General features: G+C 38.1%; 1 protein-coding gene across 5 annotated transcripts in view; it reads right to left on the bottom strand.

Moving 5' to 3' along the window:
- LRCH2 (leucine rich repeats and calponin homology domain containing 2) overlaps window positions 1-22,818 on the bottom strand; it is a 146,429-nt gene that overhangs the window by 83,747 nt on the left and 39,864 nt on the right. For all 5 annotated transcript variants that reach the window (XM_060182742.1, XM_060182744.1, XM_060182743.1 and 2 more), the window contains exons 2-3: window positions 11,963-12,107; window positions 5,110-5,236 (exon numbers count right to left, since the gene is read on the bottom strand). In XM_060182742.1, the coding sequence (XP_060038725.1) occupies window positions 5,110-5,236; window positions 11,963-12,107 (272 nt within the window). The remainder of the gene's footprint in view (window positions 1-5,109; window positions 5,237-11,962; window positions 12,108-22,818) is intronic.

Raw genomic sequence — 22,818 nt, 5'->3', positions numbered from 1 at the left:
GAAACATTCTTAATTGGCACTAGACAAAATACTCTTCTGGGTACCAGTGACTTGATACTATTTCCTAAGTTTATTGAAATTAGCTAATACATTTTATGAAATAGTGTCATAAGAAAATACTCCAGTGGCAAGTAATACCCACAAATTTGTTATATGATTGATATACAACTGTAATTAGCCACCCTAATTATCTGCATTAGTAATTGAGATAGTATAAAATACAATAATATTATAGTACCTAGTAAATCATATTTAATACTTTAAATAAGCTTACTTAAATAAAATAGGATAAATAAAAAATTTCTAAATATACAGATATTACATTTATTTTTCAAAATCTTATATAATTTAGAATATATGACTTAACATTAAATTAAAAGAAAAAGCAGAATCAGGACAGATAGTTGATGAGTATAGTACAGGGCTTAGATCCTTGAGGTCCTGACTTTTATCCCCAGTACCACATATGCTGGAAAAGATACTCTCATCTCCCCCCCCCTCTCTCTCTCTCACACACACACACACACACACACACACACACACAGAGGGAGAGAGAGAGGAAGAGAGAGAGAGAGAGAGAAATACTAGGGGTATAGCGGTGGCACATGGAGTTAAGCATAAGAACCCATTCAAGGATCCTGATTCAAGCCCCCAACTCTGCACCTGCAGGGGGGCTGATTTACAAGTGGTGAAGCAGCTCTGCAGATGTCTATCTCCCTCTCCCCTTCACTATATCCCCCTCCCGTCCCCCTCTTGATTTCTCTCTGTCCTATCCTGAAAGAAAAAAAAATGGCCACCATGAGCAGTGGATTAATAGTGCAGGCACAGAGCTCCAGCAGTAACCCTGGAGGCAAAAAAAATTTTTTTTAAAGAAAAAGAAATAGTCACAGAGTCGTAAAATACAGTACTTAAAAAACCTTTGATAATATTAAGTGTCCAGATCAAAAAAAGTAATAGCCCCTTTTAATATGAATCTGTACAATTATATCCAGAATGTTTGATTCATGAGCATAAAACTAAAACATTTTAAGAAAGGGGAATATTTCAGGATAGAAACAATAAAAATGTCATAGGAAGGAATAAACATAATCAAGATGTTTACACTATAGAAAAACAAGTATTAAGAGTCTATATGAGGGAGAGCAGACAGCATAAAAAAGAGACAAACAATCCCATTAGAGAATGGTATAAGAACATAGCTAAACTTCACCAAGGAAGAAATCCAAAGAGCCAAGACACATGAGAAAGCGCTCAAAGTCAATGACTATCAGAGAAATGCAAATAAAGACAACAATGAGATATCATTTCACATCTGTAAGAATATCATACATTAGAAAGGACAAAAGTAAGTGTTGGAGAGGACTTGGGGGAAAAGAGGACACTTCTGGCAACTGCTGGTGAGAATGTAAATTGGTCCAACCCTTATGTAAAACAGTATGGAGATTTCTCAAAACACCAGAAATGGACCTACACTATGACCTAGCAATGCTTCTCCAGAGAATTTACCCAAAGGAAACAAAACACTGACCAGAAGAGATCTATGTATACCTATGTTCATAGCACCACAATTTGTAAAAGCCAAAACCTGGAAGCAACCCAGATATCCAATGGCAGATGAGTGGCTAAAAATAACTGGTATATATACACAATGAGATACGACTCAGCTATTAAAAATGATGCAGTCATCTCTTCTGCCTCATTATGAATGGAACTTGAAGACACGGTGTTAAGTGAAATAAGCCAGAAAGAGAAAGTCAACTACTAAATTATATTACTTACAAGTGGGACTTAATAAATAGGGGTAGGGAAGGAGAACACAAACTGAAATGTTGGAGTCCTGTGGTGGCGCACCTGGTTGAGTGCACACATTACAAACTGAAATGTGGAGTGGAAACAATGTATTGCATCAGAGCAAATGATTTCCGAGGGAGGAAGAGGAGGAAGGGGCAGATGAGAACTTTGGTGACCTGATGCATAATGAAATGGTACCCATGTATTAATGACAGCACTATAAATCATTAAACTCCCCCCATAAATATAGAAAAAAGAAGAAACATGATGTTTATGGAAAACTAAAATCAAGTAAAAAAAATGAAATAAAAAATGGAGAGTAAAAGGGGCCGGGCAGTGGTGCATCTGGTTAAGCACACACATTACAGTATACAAAGACCCTGGTCCCCATCTGCAGAAGGAAAACTTCACAAGTGGTGAAGCAGGGCTGTGGGTCTCTCTCTCTCTCTCTCTCTCTCTCTCTCTCTTTCTCTCTCTCTCTCTCACCAAAATCCCAGGTTCAATCCCCTGCACCACTATACACCAGAGCTAAGCAGTGCTCTGGTAAAAAAAAAAAAAAATGGGGCTGAGCGGTAGCGCACCTAGTTAAGCACACATGTTACAGTGTGCAAGGACCTGGGTTCTAGCCCCCGGCCACCACCTGCAGGGGAAAAGCTTCACAAGTGGTGAAGCAGGGCTGTAAGTGTCTCTGTCTCTCTCCCTCTCTATCACCCCCTTCCCTCTCAATTTCTGGCTGTCTTTATCCAAATAAATAAATTAAAATATATTTATATAATTAAAAATCCAATAATAAAAATATTTGTTTTTAAAATGGAGAGTAGACACAGAGATTACAAATAACTGAACAACAGTTGTCATTATATTTCATAAAGTAGTCCTAGGATGAATGGATAAAAGTGATAGGAGCACATATACTAATTCAAAATATGAAAAGCAACAAACAGGAGTTTTGCAAAGGAGAATTAGGGCAACTTCACAAAAACACACACATTAAATACATGCAAGCAGATATAGTGAGGATTTCTGAGTCAGAGAGTGGTTATAGAGGACTGGGAGGAGACTGCTCACTCAGTAGAGTGTATACTTTATCATGCACAAGGACCTGAATAGAATCCCTTCACCACCACACAGGAGCACCAGAAAACAGGGAGAAGCTGATTAGCAATGGAGCAGTGTTATAGTGTCATTCAATTTTGGTCTCTCTCCCTATTTCTCTACCTTTCTCTCACAGGAAAGGTCCATCAAACATAGTATAAGAAAGCAGATGAAAAAAAAGTAATGCAACAGTAACAAAAAAGTTATTGTTTTATTAGGGAAGTAATGATTTACAAGCTAGTTGCCACATGGGTATAATTTCTCATCTTTTTGTGATAGCTGTTTGTACACCACTCCCACTGCCAATCCAGATCTTCCTCCACCATTGTGCATTGAAGCCCCAAGACCCTCTCAAAAATCTCTTATAGATGGAACAAAAACCGTTTTTAAATTTTTTTCTTTATGGTAGTAGCAGCAAATGCTAGAGAGGCTGTAGGGGCAAAGGTACCCTCATGCATTGCTAGTGGGAATGTAAATTGGCCCAACCCCTGTAGAGAGCAGTCTGGCTAGAAGTGGACTCAGAAGGCTAGAAGTGGACCTACCCTATGAGCCTGCAATTCCTCTTCTGGGGATATATCCTAAGGAACCAAACATACCCATCCTAAAGGATTTGTATATAACTATGTTCAGAGCAGCAGTTTGTAATAGACAAATCCTGGAAGCAACCCAAGTGTCCAACAACAGATGAGTGAATGAATAAGTTGTGGTCTATATACAAAATGTACTACTACTCAGCTGTTTAAAACGGTGAATTTTCCTTTCTCCCCTCATCTTGGATGGAGCTTGAAGGAATCATGTGAAGTGAGATAAAACAGAAAGAGAAGGATGACTATAGGATGGTCCATGGATCCACTCATGGACAGAAGTTCATAAATAAGAACAGAAGGGGAAACCTAAAAGCAGAACTTGGACTGGATTTGGTGTATTGTACCAAAGTAAAGGACTCTGGAGGGAAGAGAAGGCTTTCAGGTCCTGCTGCATATGATGGCGGAGGAAGACATAGTTAAGGGGGTCCGAGTGTTTTGCAGAAAGCTGAGAAATGCTACACATGTACCAACAATTGTATTTACTGTTGACTGTAAGCTATTAATTCCCCCAATAAAAAATTTTAATGAAAAAAGTTCATTCATGTTTAGTTTTATATGTATTTGTATTTCCCCCCTAGTATTTTTTTTTAATTTGGTTATATTCAACCACTCTTAGAATCTTAAAATGCTATGGCTTTAAAACATAACAAGGTCAAATCAAGGAAGTTTCTTTATCCTTAAATGAACATGCAAATATTTCTTAGTGAGTAAAAGAAATTTCTGTTCATTAGATACAATCTGTATAAATTCATCAAGATAATTTTTTATTTAAGGGGCCAGGTGGTGGTGCACCTGGTTAAGGACACATAGTATAGTGTGCAAGGACCCATGTTCAAACCCCTGGTCCACACCTGCAGGGGCAGAGCTTAGCGAGTAGTGAAGCAGGGCTGCAGGTATCACTGTGTCTCTTTCCCTCTCTGTCTCCCCACCCCCTATTCAATTTCTGTCTCTATCCAATAATAAATAAATAAATATTTTCTAAAAAGAAAACTTTTGATGTAACACCGTAAATCATACTTAAGAATATTTCTGAAATACCTTATACTAGGAAGACATCATTCAAGATAAAAAAGAAAGCAAAACAAATAGCATGGGTGAGAGGTAAAAATAAGAGAAAGATATAAAAATAGCTCGGTGTTTTGAGGATCTGATTATGCTTCTCTCACAGTTCAATGTTCTTTACTACCTAAAGTGTCATGTTCAAAGTAATTACTTTATTCCTATCTTTCTATAATTACATGTTAAAGCCACTTTCCATTTATGTTTGTCCCAAAACTATTACAAAATCATTTTGTTCAATCTTCTATCTGTAGCAATGTACTTTTAGCTCCTTTCTTTGGTGTTTGTATAGTACCTCTTTAAGACCTTAAAAAAAAAAAGTCGTAAAATCTTTTCCTGCTCTAAGATATTTACCATCCACAACATGGATATAGAAATGCTTATTAATTTAAAAAGCATTCCAGGTCTAGTAAGCAAGCCCTTTAGCATCTCTAGGAGCAAGAAACAATCAGGTTTTTACTGTGACTGTTATATAGCAACAGCATTTCAATATTTTACTTAAGGAATAAGCAATCTCCCAAAGATAAAGGTATGTGTTATGCAGATTATATATAACCAATATAGATCTTTTACTCACCAATTCCATTAAATCTTTTAACTTCCCAATTTCCTCTGGAATGGATACCAGTTTATTATTACTGACGACCAAAACTTTAAGGGGAAGATCAAATAGGTATTTTGGCAATGAAGATAAAAGATTTCGACTGAAAAGAATAAAACACAGTCTCATTAAGAGAAATATGTCTGAAACCTGACATGTTATATTGAAAAAGAACAAATTTCCTTAAAAAGCAAATAAGAAAAATTTCACTAACTAGTAGTCGCCACTTAGTAAGCTCTACGTCTTTTTAATTATATTTTATATTTGTTATTAATAGTTTGTTACAAGACTGTAAGCTTAAAGTATATAGTTTCATACCACTCCTACCACCAAAGTTCCATATCCCCACTCTCCCACCACCCACAAATAACCAGCATAGTTCAGTGAGTTCTTAGTCTTAAAATGCTTACAGGCACCCATCTCATTTAATCCTCACACTTAACCTTACAAGATAAGTTGGTTTCTCTTCATTATACAAATATGAAAATAAAAGCTAAAACTGGTTAAGTGGCTTCTTAAACAGTTTGCATAGCTGACTGCAAAGTTTATGTTGTTATCTATACTTTCTACATACCATCAGTTCTTAAAAACTCAGAATCTGAAATAAGAGAATATCATCATAACCTTCTAGTATGATTTTACTATGTTTAATGCAAGGATAAATATGTATACACTGTGCTCAAATTTATTAAAGAATTTAAAGGTTTATACATTAAAATAATATAGTCCATTCCATTTTGTTGTGGGTTAAGATAGAACAGCCTACTTGCATATTTATCTCAGCTCAAAGCTATGCAATATTCCTATCTATAAAGATTTATTTAAACATAACAAGGGTTAATTTTTTAATTATCTTTATTTATTGATTGGATAGAGACAGTCAGAAATCAAGAGGGAAGGGAGGGATAGAGAGGGTGAGAAACAGAGAGACACTTGCAGCACTGCTTCGCCACTTGTGAAGCTTTCCCCCTTCAGGTGGGGACTGGGGGCTCAAACCCAGGTCCCTGCACATTGTAACATGTGCACTCAACCAGGTGTGCCACCACCTGGCCCCCAAGAGTTAATATTTATGACCCTGGATCCATGCTCCCAGAAGGTTAAAGAATAGGAAATATATCAGGGAAGGAAATGGGATATGGAGCTCCCATGGTGGGATTATGTGAAATACCCCTCCTACCCTATGGTCTTATCAGTGTTCCCATTTTATAAATAAAAACTTAAAAAAAAAAACCTTTGAAATATAACTAAAATATGCCTACTATCTATCTACAAAATGCAGGACACGCCCCCCCAACACTTTGTCTGAACTGTTCCAGCCTTTAGGTCCATGATTGTTCAACATTTTTTTTTTTTGGCTTTGTATGTTAACTCTCTTTTCAGCCACCAGGTTCCAGATGCTAGCATGATGCCAACCAGACTTCCCTGGACAGACAACCCCACCAATATGTCCTGGAACTCTGCTTCCCCAGAGCCCCACCCTACTAGGGAAAGAGAGAGGCAGGCTGGGAGTATGGATCAACCAGTCAATACCCATGTTCAGCGGGGAAGCAATTACAGAAACCAGAACTTCCACCTTCTGCATTCCACAGTGACCTTGGGTCCATACTCCCAGAGGGATAAAGAATAGGAAAGCTATCAGGGGAGGGGATGGGATACAGAGATCTGGTGGGAATTGTGTGGAGTTGTACCCTTCTTATCCTATGGTTTTGTTAATATCTCCTTTTTTAAATAAATAATTTTTAAAAAAAATTTTTAAACTTTAAAAAAGGAGGATCAATCATTTCCTATATCTGAATAAAATTTCATTCTGTATAAACATGAAAAAATATTTATTAAGTACTTATTATGTGCCAAATCATGCTCAGAGTACTTAACACAAATTGATTCTATCAATATTCACAACAATCTACTTTAGGAGGACAGACAGTATTGTGACATACAGATGAAGAAATATTGAATAGTAAAAAGCAGTTAAATAAACTACTAAAAAAAAATCATACAATTGGTAAGCAGGAAAGCCATGATTCAAATTCAGGCAATTTTTGTCTGAGGTATTTCATGTCCATTTACTGCAGGCAAATTCATATGCCCATGTAAACTGACACAAATAAAGTCTGCTACAAACTGCATGGATCTCTTACATAATATTCATACACTGAAATCTAATCACCAATATGATGGCATTTGGAGATGGGAGCTTTGGGAGATGATCAGATCATAGGAACAGAGTCCTCATTATAAGGGCATTAGTGCCCTTGTAAAAGAATCCCCAGAGAAATCCCATGCCCCTATCATGTAAGGATAAAGGAAAAGAAAGCTTTCTATGAACCAGGAAGTAAACTCTCACCAGACACTAAATCTGCCAGCACCTTGACCGTAGACTTCTCCAGAACTGAGAGAAACAAATTTGTTGTTTAAAGGGCTGTGTGGTGGTGCACCTGGTTGAGCACACAATGCACAAGGACCCGGGTTCAAGTCCCTAGTCCCCACCTGCAGGGTGAAAGCCCCACAAGTGGTGAAGCAGGTCTGCAGGTATCTCTGTCTCTCTCCCTCTCCATCTCCACACTCCTCACAATTTCTGGCTGTCTCTAACCAATAAAAAGATAATAATAATTTTTTAAAAAAGAAAAGTGTTCAGATTTTCTGTTTAATAAATCCACCCGATCTCTGAAAGTCTGTTATAATACCTGAATGACATAAGCCAACCTCATTATCAAAGTATATAGTCTACCACTAGTTACATATTATCTATCATTCATAAATAATATACTATTATTTTCCTGGTTTTCAAAGTGAATTTTATAAATCCTCATTTAGCATATTGTATGGTGTACACACAAAAAAGTCTAGGTTCATCACAAGGAAGCAATAAAGACCTTTCATCCCATTTCATGCCTGCAGAGGAGAAAGACTAGGCTTGTTTTAAACAGAAGATACAGACCAAATAAGTAAGTAAAAAATAAATTAAATAAATAAAAAATAGAGCCCCCATAGACCAGCCTATGTCAGACATGTTAGGGGCCTGTTACAATCCTGGATACTTTCAGAATTAAGCAGAACCTTGGGAAAGTGTTCTGTCTGGAACATACCAAACTTTTTCCCGCAGGATTCTATTGAAAAGGGAAATAGAAAAAAAAAAAAAAGCTTAAAAAGTCATTTTACAGGAGTCTGACGGTAACACAGCGGGTTAAGCGCAGGTGGCGCAAAGCTCAAGGACCAGGGTAAGGATCCTAGTTTGAGCTCCTGACTCCCCACCTGCAGGGGAGTCCCTTTACAAGTGGTGAAGCAGGTCTGCAGGTGTCTTTCTCTCCCCCTCTCTGTCTTCCTCTCCTCTCTCCATTTCTCTCTGTCCTATCCAACAATGACAACATCAATAACAATAATAACTACAACAATAAAACAACAGGGCAACAAAAGGAAATAAGTATTCTTTAAAAATCATATTTTACATGTTTGTCAAAACATTTTCACCAAAATATTAAATACATGGGAGAAATAAATGTTTTATTTCCAAGCCTCCATCTTGGCTCCTGGGAGAAATAAATGTGTATACAAACTTCAAACTTCTTCCAATTTCCCTAAGACTTTTTTTTTTCCTCCAGGGTTATTGCTGGGGCTCAGTGCCTGCACTTCAAATCCACTGCTCCTGGAGGGTGTTTTTTCTCTTTTGTTGCCCTTGTTGTTTATCACTGTTATTGTTATTGCTGTCACTGTTGTTGTACAGGACAGAAAGAAATCAAGAGAGGAGGGGGAGACAGAGAGGGGGAGAGAAAGACAGACACCTACAGACCTACTTCACCACCTGTAAAGCGACTCCCCTCCAGGTAGGGAGCCAGGGCCTTGAACCTGGATTCTTGCTCCAGTCCTGCGCTTTGCACCATGTGCACTTAACCCACTGCACTACTGCCCACTCCCCCCCCTTTTTTTTAATGAGACAGAGAAGGAGAGAGCAGAACACTGCTCAACTCTTGCTTATGGTGCTACAGGGAATTCAACCTAGGACTTCTGGGGACAAAGACTAATGAACAAGTGTGTTATCTCTCTAATCCAAGAACAAAAAGAAAATGTTAACTGACTTATTTTCTTCCTTTAAGGTGCAGATTCATTGAGTGAGCCTTCAGCTTTTTTTAGAATCTGCTTTCTTCAGTCATATCTAATAATCTTTAGTCTCTACTGCTGCATATCTTAAGACACAATAAAAGGAAGTCAATCACTAGAACAAATAGTTTGATATAGGTTGGTGAAAAAAAATTGTGTCCATAAACAAAAATCATAAATCAAATTTTAAGAGATGACAACAGTAAAGAATCATAAAACCTTTTATACATCTATTGAGTTCTGCTTGGCTACTCCGCAGGTAGCCAAGAAGAGGGGCCATAATAGCCAGGGTGTCTGCATCCTGTACCAAAGACCCCTCTTTACCTGAAGGCGAAGGCCATAAAATGCAAATGAGTGCAGATGTGATCACCTTAAGACAAAGGCTGAGGTACATCCCCTAAGGGCCCCCCCCATCCCAAAATAAAACTTAGAAAACCTCAAAGCAACCCTAGCCTACCCCTCCCCACTCTCTGGTCAATATGCCTCTAAGGCATGTAATTTCCTTTCTTTTCTATAGCTGTTTTGTCTCAATAAATGCTCACCTCCCGTGGGCAGTAGCATAGCTGGTTAAGCACAGGTGGCCAAAGCACAAGGACCAGCTTAAGGATCCAGGTTCCAGTCACCCCCTCCCCAGCTGCAGGGGGTCGCTTCACCTCTCTGTCTTCCCCTCCCCTCTCTATTTCTCTGTCCTATCCAACAACGAAGACAACAATAATAACTACAACAATAAAACAACAAGGGCAACAAAAGGGAAAATAAATAAATAAATATAAAAAAAATTTTAAAAGCTCACCTCCCTGAAACATAGCTGTTTCTGTCATGATTCACCCATGTAGATGTCAGCCAAAAACCCTACCAGCAAAGCTCAGAGGGGACCTCTGTGTCCTTTGCACTGTTCCCTCTCAATCCCCTGGTACAAAACCACTTTGAAAGTGATACATGTTTAATACAGAAATATTATTCAGTTCTCAACAAATCATTTTTCCAATAAAAGAATTAAATGAAACGAAGACAAAATTTAAAAATACCCCACATCCCTTGAACCTTTCCAAAGTACCTAATCACAGAAAGGAGCAACCCAAGTAACTATATTATAGGGGGAGGGGAGAGATGGGGGAACCTCTTAAAACTCAAGAGAATAAAGAATTGACTAAAATTAAATGACAATTTACCAGTTTCTATTTTATGTCATTTTTCTGGCAAAGGTAATTTTTCTTATTACTTAATCTTTTATTTTTATTTATAAAATGGAAATATTGACTAGACCATTGGATAAGAGGGGTACAATTCCACACACAATTTCCACAACCAGAACTCCATATCCACTCCACTCCCTTGATAGCTTCCCTATTCTTTGTCCTTCTGGGAGTATGGACCCAGTATCATTATGGGGTGCAGTACTCTTTTTAAAATAGAAGAATGAGAGTTGTGCAACCTTACTGCTATGATTTGAATCTTAACTCTAACCATTGTGTGTGGACTGTCTTTTGTCTGCTTTTGTCATTCTCTGCATATATAGGCATACATAGCTAGATATCTAGACATATCTAGACAAGATAAAATTTGAAGTAAATACTTCACCTCTACGTACTGCAACTCCTTTTTTTGTAAAGTTTTTATTTTATTTTTTTAATTATCTTCACTGGATAGAGACAGCCAGAAATTGGAACTGGGTAGTGGTGCACCTGGTTGAGCGCATATTACAGTGCACAAGGACCCGGGATTGAGCCCCTGGTCCCCACCTGCAGGGGGGGAAAGCTTTGTGTGTGGTAAAGCAGGGCTTCAGGTGTCTTTCTGTCTCTCTCCCTCTCTATACTCCATCTTTCCTCTCGATTTCTGGCTCTCTATCCAATAAATAAAGACAATGAAAGAGAGAGAGAGAGAGTCAGAAATCTAGATGGAAGGGGGAGACAGAGAGGGAAAGAGACAGAAAGACACCTGCAGCCCTGCTTCACCATTCGCAAAGCTTTCCCCCTGCAGGTGGGAACCAGGGGCTAGAACCCAGGTCCTTGAGCACTATAACGTGCTCAACCAGGTGTGCCACTGGCTGGCTCCTGTAGTGCAGTTTCTTTATCCATAACACAAGGATAATAAAAGCACATACTTCAAAATAGTGTGCTGAAGATAGGATGAGATATACTGTACCTATACACTTATTTTTGTTTTGTGGCATATAGTAAGCACTTGAACATTAACATCAATAGTCATCTACTTCCTAACATTCCAACACTCGTGTCCCAATCTATCCAAACTTAAAATAGCAACAAAAAGTCACAAGAGTAAAAAACAGAACTCCAGAACTATTTTCTTTATAATGTTTCTCTCTAACTAAGAAGCACATACATAAATCTAGATTGTGGTGCTAAATTTCAGTAAAATATTTCTGATTTAAAGTCCTGATAATCATAGTAATCTAAGGACCACAGGCACAGGCATTACAAAGGTGTTTGTTTGGAACTTAGGTCAATGCAAACCTAAGTATTGCAAAGGGGTCAGTTAGAAATCTAGGCCACTTGTAGACGTATTAAATCAGAATCCACATTTTAATCCCAGGTGGTTGCTGCTCTCAATAACAAGAAAGCATATAAAGTAATGTGGACTTATGAAAATATAAATAAAACAATGCTAAGATAAATATAGGATACACTGTCAAATCAAGCTTACTTCTTTGCTACTAAGAATATTAGAACTGTGATAAAAAACAAAATATAGAAAGTAATTGTTTTCTTACCTAATGTTAAGATATGTTAACATTTGTAGGTTCTTAATGGCTTCAGGAATGGTTTTGATGCAATTATGATATAAATTCAATGTTTCAAGTGGTGCAAATAACCAGACATCAGAAGGAATTTCTGTAAAACGATTTCTTGAAAGATCTGTAAGAAAACAATAGCAATGTTTGAATTTCAAAATATACACCTATAACTTGTCAATCATATAAGGATCCCAGTTCGAGCCCCCAGCTCCCCATATGCAGGGGGTGGCTTCACAGGCAGTGAGTGAAACAGGTCTGCAGGTGTCTTTCTCTTCCCCTCCTCTCTCCATTTCTCTCTGTCCTATCCAACAACAATAACAACAAAGGTGACAAAAATGACTTCCAGGAACAGTGGATTTATAGTGCAGGCAAGAGCATCAGCGATAACCCTGGAGGCAAAAAAAAAAGAAAAGAAAAGAAAGATAAAGAAAGGGAGTGAGGGAGAGGAGAGAGAGAGAAAGAGAAAAAGAAAGAAGGAAGGAGAGAAAGAGAGAAAGAGAGAGAGAAAGGAAGGAAGGAAGGAAGGAAGGAAGGAAGGAAGAAGAAAGAAAGAAAGAAAGAAAGAAAGAAAGAAAGAAAGAAAGAAAGAAAGAAAGAAAGAAAGAAAGAAAGAAGAATTATGGGAGTAAGGCGGTAGCACATCGGGTTAAGAGCACGTGGCACAAAGCTCAAGGACCAGTGTAAGGATCCCGGTGTAAGGATCCAGGTTTGAGATCTCAGCTCCCCCACCTGCAGGGGAGTCGCTTCATAGGGAGTGAAGCAGATCTGCAGGTGTCTATCTTTCTCTCCCCTCTCTGTCTTCCCCTCTTCTCTCCATTCCTCTCTGTCCTATCCAACAACAATAACAACATCCATAACAACAACGATAAATACAACAATAAAACAAGGGCAACAAAAGGGAATAAATATTTTTTTTAAAGGAAGAAGAAATAGACTTCTGTTTTGATCATCACGTTAGGTTTGCTTGTATTGCTTAATGCTGTGGTCTATTTACATAATCATTGTTTTAATCCCCACTGGTTCAAACTCTTTTTCCACTCTGCCCCCTCTCCTAGTCACACCCTATTTCCCACTGTTTAATTCCCATTGGTTTGCACTCTCTTTTCGCTCCACCCTCTCTTTGTCACATCCTGTTTTACACCCTACCACTTCCTTCCTGGAGAGTATAAATGCAGATGAATAAAGCCAGCATGGCATTGTATTGATTGCATTACAGTGCATCCCAGCTCAGCCATGAGTCCCTGGTGTCTCTCTCCCGCCCACGAAGCTAGCCTGGCAGAAATATACTCTTGGAAAGTCTTTCTCCAGGATAGGGGTATAGATCAACCCGCCAATGCCCATGTCCAGCATAGAAGCAATTACAGAAGCCAAAATTTCCACCTTCTCCACAGCAAAAACAATTTTGATCCATATTCCCAGTGGGGGAGAAATGACGACCAGAGGGCTCTGAACACCAACCTGATCAGGAACTAAAGAGAAAGGAGGAAAAACAGAGGGACATTTGGATGTAATAATAGGTTTATGTGTATGATTTGAAAAGAAAGAGAAGGTGGGACTACTCCTGTTCTGAAAAAAAAAAGCCAAATATATACAAATATAGACATATGGTTGTAGGGAAAAAAAAAAGAATGTTACTTATTCCAATGCTTTATGAGTAGGGAAAATTCACAAACTACAGGTTTACCCGGAGCTGAGGATAGAAGATTGCAGAGCCTATGGGGAAAATAAGTGTTGTACGGGAAAATGGGAGTGGTGCCAGGTGTAGGTGTGGCTTAGAAAGTGAAGGCAGGGCCTGGAAGTTTACATAAACTTGTGTAATGGGCATGGTAGCTCTCTGGTGAGCCTGGGACCACAACATATAAGAAAATGGCTCTCTTTGCTGAGTTCTTTGTATATTTTGGTGATTAGTTTCTTGTCTGATGTATGGCATGTGAAGATCTTCTCCCATTCTGTAAGGGGTCTCTTTGTTTGTTTAATAGTTTCTTTGGTTATGCAGAAGCTTTTCAATTTGATATAGTCCCACTGGTTTGTTTTTGCTTTAGTCTTTCTTTCTTGTGATCTCTCTCACTGCCCACATGTACTCCATCTTGTGGATGTCCTCAATTTTCCTAAATAAAGTTTAAAATTCCTGAAAATCATGCTTTCTCAATTCTTTGTTGGGTTTGTATGTGACAAACCTTGAGCCATGTGGGAAACAATCTCTTTCCTTGCCCCAATAAACTAAGATATATAAAAAAAAAAATGTCCCCTGTGATACAAGCCTTTCCACTCACTGAGAACCATCATCTGAAAATTTAGCAAGTTATCTTCCTTGCCATAAAAATATATGTGGTATAAGCAAACTTACACCAATTCATTGTACTAATTTAGTTAATTGCATAAGAATATTATTTACCTCTATCAGGGAAACTACCTAGAAGGTACATAATTGATTAATTGGTCTTCCCTCACAGTCTAGTACCAAAGCTCGACTTTCTCACTCTAATATATAAAATGGACTTACTTATGGCCAATATGGCGGAATCCCTACTCAGAACATTACTAAGCATGTATAAAAATTACATGTGTACATTTAAACAGTGCAAAATATAGTTGGCAAAAAATAGGATTACGTAATATGAAAATTAATTTGAATTCTTCCCACATGTTGAAACAAATATCTAGGTCCAAAATGGATTCCAAGGCACCATACCAGCAAATGAAAATACATAATTTTCATATGTAACTTTTATATCTTAAATGCCCATATAAATATTCCTCTTGAGTAGAATGTCAGTATATTCAGCTGGCCAATACCCAAAGCCAAGTCAACTCTGTAAATTCTTACCCCAAATAAAGTTAACTATACATGGCATTGGCCAATCAGGATATTTTTTTCTCTTCTCTGATACTGATGTTATACCCTAAAAAGGGTTTTCTGCTTCCTACTGATTTTTCCAGTTGTGCAAAAAAGAGACAGTCTGCTTTATGATGTGTTAAATAAAATTTGTCTGTTATCACCTAAGTTGTAGTCATTAAACATATTAAACACACTATAAGATTTGTTTATCCCAGGGATGCAAGGTTGGCTTATTGTGCATAAATCAAACTATGTGATCCACCACATCAATAAATGCAAGACCAAAAACCACATGGTCATATTCATAGATGCAAGGAAAGCCTTTGACAAAATACAACATCCCTTTATGATCAAAACGCTACAAAAAATGAGAATAGTTGGAAAATTCCTCAAAATAGTGGAGTCCATATATAGCAAACCTACAGCCAACATAATATTCAATGGTGAACAACTGGAAGCAGTTCCCCTTAGATAAAGTACTAGACAGGGCTGCCCACTATCCCCATTACTATTCAGCACAGTGTTGGAAGTTCGTACCATAGCAATCAGGCAGGAGCAAGGAATTAAAGGGATACAGATTGGAAGAGAAGAAGCCAAACTCTCACTATTTGCGGATGACATTATAGTATAAATAGAAAATCCTAAATAACCCAGCAGAAAGCTTTTGGAAATTATTAGGCAATACACTAAGGTATCAGGCTACAAAATTAACATACAAAAGAAAGTGTCATTCCTTTATGCAAACACTAAATTGGGAGAAGAAATCTAGAAATCAATTCCTTTTACTATAGCAACAAAAACAATAAATTATGTAGGAGTAATTCTAACCGAAGAAGTGTAAGACTGAAAATTATGAGTCAATATTCAAGGAAATAAAAAAAGACACTAAGAAGTGGAAAAATATTCCATATTCATGGGTTGGAAGAATTAGCATCATTAAAATGAATATACTACCCAGAGCCATATACAAATTTAATAAAATTCCCATCAAGATTCCAACCACATTATTTAGGCGAATAAAACAAAAGGTACAAATGTTTATCTGGAACCAGGAAAGACCTAGAATTGCCAAAACAACCTTGAGAAGAAAGAACAGAACTGGAGGCATCACACTCCCAGATCTCAAATAGTATTATAGGGCCATTGTCATCAAAACTGCTTGGTACTGGAACATGAATAGACACAATGACCAGTGGAATAGAAGTAAGCCCCCACAACTATGGACATCTAATCTTTGACAAAGGTGCCCAGATTATTAAATGGGGAAAGCAGAGTCTCTTCAACAAATGGTGTTGGAAAAAGTGGGTTGAAACATGCAGAAGGATGAAACTGAACCACTATATTTCACCTAACAAAAAAGTAACTTCCGAGTGGATCGAGGGCTTGGATGTTAGACCAGAAAGTATCAGATACTTAGAGGAAAATGTTGGCAGAACTCTTTTCCATATAAATTTTCAAGATATTTTCATTGAAAGGAATCCATTTACAAAGAAGATTAAGGCAAGAATAAAATTAAGGAAAGAATAAACCAATGGGACTACATCAAATTAAAAAGCTTTTGTACAGCAAAAGAAACCACTACCCAAATAGACCCCTCACAGAATGGGAAAAGATCTTTGCATGCCATATGTCAGACAAGAGGCTAATAACCAGAATATATAAAGAGCTTGCCAAAATCAACAATAAGAAAAGAAATGACCCCATACAAAAGTGAAGAGGACATGGACAGAATATTCAACACAGAAGAGATCCAAAAGGCCAAGAAACATATGAAGAAATGCTCCAAGACATTGATTGTCAGAGAAATGCAAATAAAGACAACAATGAGATACCACTTCACTCCTGTGAGAATATCATACACCAGTAAAGATAGCAGCAAAAAATTCTGAAGAGGTTGTGGGGACAAAGGAACCCTTCTGCACTGCTGGTGAGAATATAGATTGGTTGAACCTCTGTGGAGAGCTTTCTGGAGAACTCTCAGAAGGCTAGAAATGGACTTACCCTATAACCCTGTAATTCCTCTCCTGGGGATATTTCCTAAGGAATCAAACAAACCCATCCAAAAAGATTTGTGTATTTCTTTGTTCATAGTAGCACAATTTGTAATAGCCAAAACATGGAAGTAACCCAGGTGTCCAACAACAGATGAGTGGCTGAGCAAGTTGTGGTATTTATGCACAATTACTCATTCATTAAAAATGGTGTTACCATTTTTAGCCCATCTTGGATGGAGCTTGAAGAAATCATATAAAGTGAAATAAGTCAGAAACAGAAGAATGAGTATGGGATGATCTCATTCATAGGCAGAAGTTGAAAACAAGATCAGAGAGTTAGCATATAAAGCCAAACAGGTTGCTGACAGGTATAAAGCCAAACAGGTTGTTGACTAATCATGAACCTAAAGGCTGGAGTAGTGCAGATGAAGAGTTGGGGGTGTCTGCATTCTGTAGATAGCTAGCAGGCATATTTTAGTTTTATTCCAAAGGGCTTGTGGTTATACTAGTTTTATTTTTACTTTTTTACCCTGAGCCTGAAATCTGATATGCAGGTGGATCCTAGTTATTGTCTCGGGAGATGATGCCATGGCTGGAAAAAGGACCAGAAAGCTGGATCAGGGAAGAGAGTTGCTCTCAAATATGGGAAAGGTGTATAAATATTGTTGACTATAAACCCCATTGATTTGATGTGATCTGGGGCCCATATTCAGCTTAGAAGCCTATGTGACCTCTGCATCCCTATAGATCTGAGCTCACATTCTGTGGTCATCAGTAGGAATATTCCAAGTTGCCCCAATATCAGGACCCACCAGGTTCCAGATGCTAGCATGATGTCAACCAGACTTCCCTGGACAGATAACTCTACCAATGTGTCCTGGAGCTCCAATTTCCCAGAACCCCACCCCACTAGGAAAAGAGAGAGACACAGGCTGGGAGTATGGATCAACCTGTCAACACCCATGTTCAGCAGGGAAGCTATTACAGAAGCCAGACCTTCCACCTTCTGCATCCCACAATCACCTTGGGTCCATACTCCCAGAGGGTTAAAGAATAGGAAAGCTATCAGGGGAGGGAATGGGATATGGTGTTCTGGTGGTGGGAATTGTGTGGAGTTGTACCACTCTTATCCTGTGGTTTTGCCAGTGTTTCCTTTTTATAAATAAATAAAAGCAAGATCAGAAGAGTAAACACTAAGCAGAACTTGGACAGGAGTTGGTGTATTGCACCAAAGTGACTCTGGGGTTGGGGGAGAGGTTTCAGGTCCTGGAACATGATGGCAGAGAAGGATCTCATGGGGGTTGTATTGTTACATGAAAAACTGGGAAATGTTATGCATGTATAAACTGTTGTATTTACTGTTGACTGTAAAACATTAATCTCCCAATAAGAAATTAGGACAATAAAAGAGAGATAAGTCAGAAACAGAAGGATGAACATGGGATGATCTCACTCATAGACAGAAGTTGAGTAACAAGACCAAAAGGTAAAACACTAAGTAGAACTTGGACTGGAGTTAGTGTCTTGCACCAATGTAAAGGACTCTTGGGTGGGGGGGGATTCAGGTCCTGGAACATGATGGCAGAGAAAGACCTCATGGGGGTTGTACTGTTATGTGGAAAACTGGAAAATGTTATGCATGTACAAACTATTGTATTTTACTGTCGATTTGCAAACCACTAATCCCCCAATAAAGAAGTTAAAAAATAATAATTCCCAGGGGGGTTTTGTTCTTTTTGTTTTTTTGCCTCCAGGCTTATCACTGGGGGGCTCCATGCCTGTACTACGATTCCACTGCTCCTGGAGGCTATTTTTCCCATTTTGTTGACTTTGTTGTTGTTATTGGATAGGACAGACAAAAGGTGAGAGAGGAGAGGAAGGCAGTGAGGGGTAGAGAAAGAGATACCTGCAGACCTGCTTCACCGCTAATGCCCAGTTCCCATAATTCCTAGTTTTCTAGACTAAATAATATAAAGTATTAAAGCAGCAATAAATAATACAGTGGTTCTCAAGATGCATGATGGTCGCTTAAATTAAGATTGTAAGAACAACAATAAAGACATATATATACATACTCTGAAATATATGTTGATATAAGCATTTACAGCTATTAGCCCAGGGATGAAGTCTGTAGAGTAAATAAGATGATTTAAATTTTGTGGCTCCTAAGCCCAGGATATTAGCAGTGGCACACAAAAGATTCTATCTTATAGCAGAGATAAGAGTGAAAACACAGTTTTCGTTGGGGGGTAGGGTGTTTTCTAGACAAAAGGTTTTAATTTTATTATTTATATTAATTAAAATATCTGGCAGAGACCTGACCTAATCAGACACTGTTAAATAGACACAAAAATTATGTGGAAATATAGGAAAATGTGGCCATATTAAAGCTACTTAAATGGGCAAGATGGGGGAGCAGCCAGCTGAGTACACAAATTTCTCTGTGCAGGTACCTGGGTTTGAGTCCCTACTCCCCACCTGCAGAGAGGAATTTTCAGAAGCAGTGAAGCAGGCTCGCAGGTGTCTATCTTTGATTCCTGTGTCCCTCTCAATTTCTGTCTTATCAAAAATAAATAAATAAATAAATAAATAAATAGAGAGAGAGAGAGAGAGAGAGAGAGAGAGAGAAATAAAGAAAGTGGAAAAAAAAGGAAAAAATGGCCACCGGGATTGGTGGATTTGTAGTGCCAGCACCAAGCCCCAGCAATAACCCTGGTAACAATAAAAAATAAATTTAAAAAAACAGAGCTACTTAAGTGGAAGACACCACTTAACCTTATACTATTAAGCAAGAAACAAAATTCAAGGATGGGGTATCCAGGGCCAAAGAGATAACTCATTGGGTAGGGTACATGCCTTTCCTACTCAAGGGCCAGCTGTGAGGCCTTGCACCACACGGGTGTGCCAAGGCAGCAGAGGAAGTTACAGTACTGTGATTTTGCTCCTTCTGTTGTTCTCTCTGTCACAGTATCTGGATGAAGAAGTCAACGCAGGAGCAGTGAAATCACACATCTGCAAAGCCCAGCTACACCAAGAATAATTTTTTAAAGAGAGGGTTAAACCAAGATGTCAACATTTACACACTGACTACAGAAAAAAAAATAAGCAAAAAAGACTGAAAGAAAATAATGGTCAAAACAAGATCAGAAGAGAAAACACAAGTAGAACCTGAACTGGAATTGGCGTGGGGTGGGGGGAGTGGGGAGAATCCAGGTCCATAAACGATGCCAGAGGACCTAGTGGGGGTTGTATTGTTATATGGAAAACTGGGAAAAGTTGTGCATGTACAAACTATTGTATTTAATTAATGTAGAACATTAATTCCCCAATAAAGAAATTAAAAAGAAAATAATGGTCAAGAGATACCACTAAGAACAAAGAATGTGTTCAAAGTAGTCACAGAAGAAAAAGCCAAGTATCAGAATGTATAGCAAGATTCTTAATAAACTAATTTACATAATAAATACTTTTAACAACATATAATTATTCTGTGATGTAATATATTATTTTTCCTCCAATAGAGAGGCTATTGAGGTAAATTATAAGATATTATGAATTGAGTAAAGAAACTTAATTACATTTGAATTCATATACCATTTTTCTGGATGAGAAAATATGTTAAGTGAACACTACATAAAATTTAAAATAAGGATTAATTAAATTGACTTAAATAGAAAAAGCACAATAAAGTAAAAAATTAGAGGGGCGGGGGTGTACACATTACCAGGGACAAGGGTCCATGTGTTCAAGCCCCTAGTTGTCAACTCAAGGAGAAAAGCTTCAGGAGTGGTGAAGGGCTACAAGTACCTCTCTTTTTCCCCTCTCTACTTCCCCCACCCCCTCAATTTCTCTCAGTCCTTTCAAGAAAGTAGAACGGAAGGGAGAGGAATGAAGGGGGTTAGTGTATTCCTTGTGCAGTCGCCAAGCCCCAACAATACCCTTGGTAACAAAATAAAAGAATAAATAAATGAGATAGAAACTTCATCTATTACAACGGGCCTAATAAGGACATCTTGTTCTATGGGCAGGACAGTTACCATGATGGTTATGCAAAGAAACTCTCATGCCTGAGGCTCTAAAGTCCCAGGTTTAATCCCCCACACCACCAGAAGCCAGAGCTGAGCAGTACTCTGGGTAAAAGGGGAAAAAATGCTATTCTAAGAGTTGTTCTTACTTCAAGTCTTCATAAAATTCTTTCTAAGAATTCAGTAAATGGAATAACTGTGGCAACAGAAAAATACAACCATGAATGGAAAGTTGGAAAGTAACACAAAACAGTAAGTACCTTAACTTTTTAACTATATCACATTAATAGTACCTCATATTTTCCTTCTAAAAAGTGAACATTAACATTTATATAGATTTAATGGATAAAATATAAACTCTTTCAAATTTTATCTTACAGTGTGAGGGAGACTGTATAACATTAAAAATAACAACATATGTAATAGAGCAATAATAATAATATGACCAAAAGGAACATATTATACTCTTGAAATGAACAAAAATTGTATTTTATTTAATGTGATTCCATCTAAATATGGGAAAACAAATTGCTAATCTATTCCAGATTAGAAAAGGTATTTCACAATAGTTTGGGAGGTTTTGTTTTGTTTTGCTTTTTGCCTCCAGGGTTATTACTGGGGCTTGGTGCCTGCACTATGAACCCACTGCTCCTGGAGGCTTTTTTTCCCCCTTTTGTTGCCCTTGTTGTTTTATCGTTGTTGTTATTAATATTGTTACTGTTGTCGTTGTTGGATAGGACAGAGAGAAATTGAGAGAGGAGGGGAAGACAGAGAGGAGGAAAGACAGACACCTGCAGACCTGCTTTACCACTTGTGAAGCAACGCCCCTGCAGGTGAGGATCCAGGGACCCGAACCAGGATCCTTATGCTAGTCCTTGCGCTTTGTGCCATGTGCGTTTAACCCGCTGCACTACTGCCCGGCCCGTGAGAGTTTGTTTTTATTAAGGGAAAAGTAGGACTTGGTAAAAACTACTTCATTTTTCCAGCTGAAAGGGGATATTAAAAATTGTTCCTTTTCTCCCTGCATTGAGCTGAAGTCAGGTCTTCAAATATAACAGGTCCTAACTGCAGCAAACTGAATGTGCTTCAAGTGCTAACATTTTTATAGCTGTAATTAGGAATCTGAAATGAGAAAATTATTCTAGATAATCTAGGAAGGCTCAAAGTGCCATTTTATTTGTCATCATAAAAGGAAGGACATGGGAGTCGGGCGGTAGCTCAGAAGGTTAAGCGCAGTTGCTCAAAGCACAAGGACCAGCATAAGGATCCCAGTTCGAGCCCCCAGCTCCCACCTGCAGGGGAGTCACTTCACAGGTGGGGAAGCAGGTCTGCAGGTGTCTGTCTTCCTCTCCTCTCTCCATTTCTCTCTGTCTTATCCAACAACAACAACAATAACAACAACAATGAAACAAGGGCAACAAAGAGGGAATAAATAAAAAAGAAAAAGAAAAAAAAAGATTTTTTTTAAAAGGAAGGACATTAGAGGAACATGGTGAATACTAGGGCAAAAATAAGCATGACATGGAGAAGGTATACCATCAGATGCAAGAAAATGAATCCAAGCATAAGCTCAGAAAAAGCACATCACTGAAATGGTAAAGATCAGAGACAAAGAGAGGACAAATGACAGAGATGATTCTGAAGGAGTTCCTATAGGACTATCTCAACTGATAGTGAAACAGATTTCAGTACAGCCTTTACTCTGTTCACCAGATTAGAGTCTAGTATCTTATAGGTTTCTGGAATTGTGGTTTGCTCTTTGCCTTGCTGTGGCTTTGTTGCTGGTTTCATGCCAAAGATCAAGCTCCCAGTTCAAACCTTCAGGTAGAAGCTTTGCAAATATCTCTCTTTCTCCCTTTTTCTCTTCCTTTCTGTCCCTCTCTATGAGACAGAGAAAAAACATAGCCACTAGGAGCAGTGGAGTTCTTGTGCAGGCATGGAGCTCCAGTGATAACCCTGGCAGCAAATAAATAT

This window comes from Erinaceus europaeus, chromosome X (assembly GCF_950295315.1).
Source record: "Erinaceus europaeus chromosome X, mEriEur2.1, whole genome shotgun sequence".
NCBI lineage: Eukaryota > Metazoa > Chordata > Mammalia > Eulipotyphla > Erinaceidae > Erinaceus > Erinaceus europaeus.
This window is presented reverse-complemented; position numbering and strand designations above follow the sequence as displayed.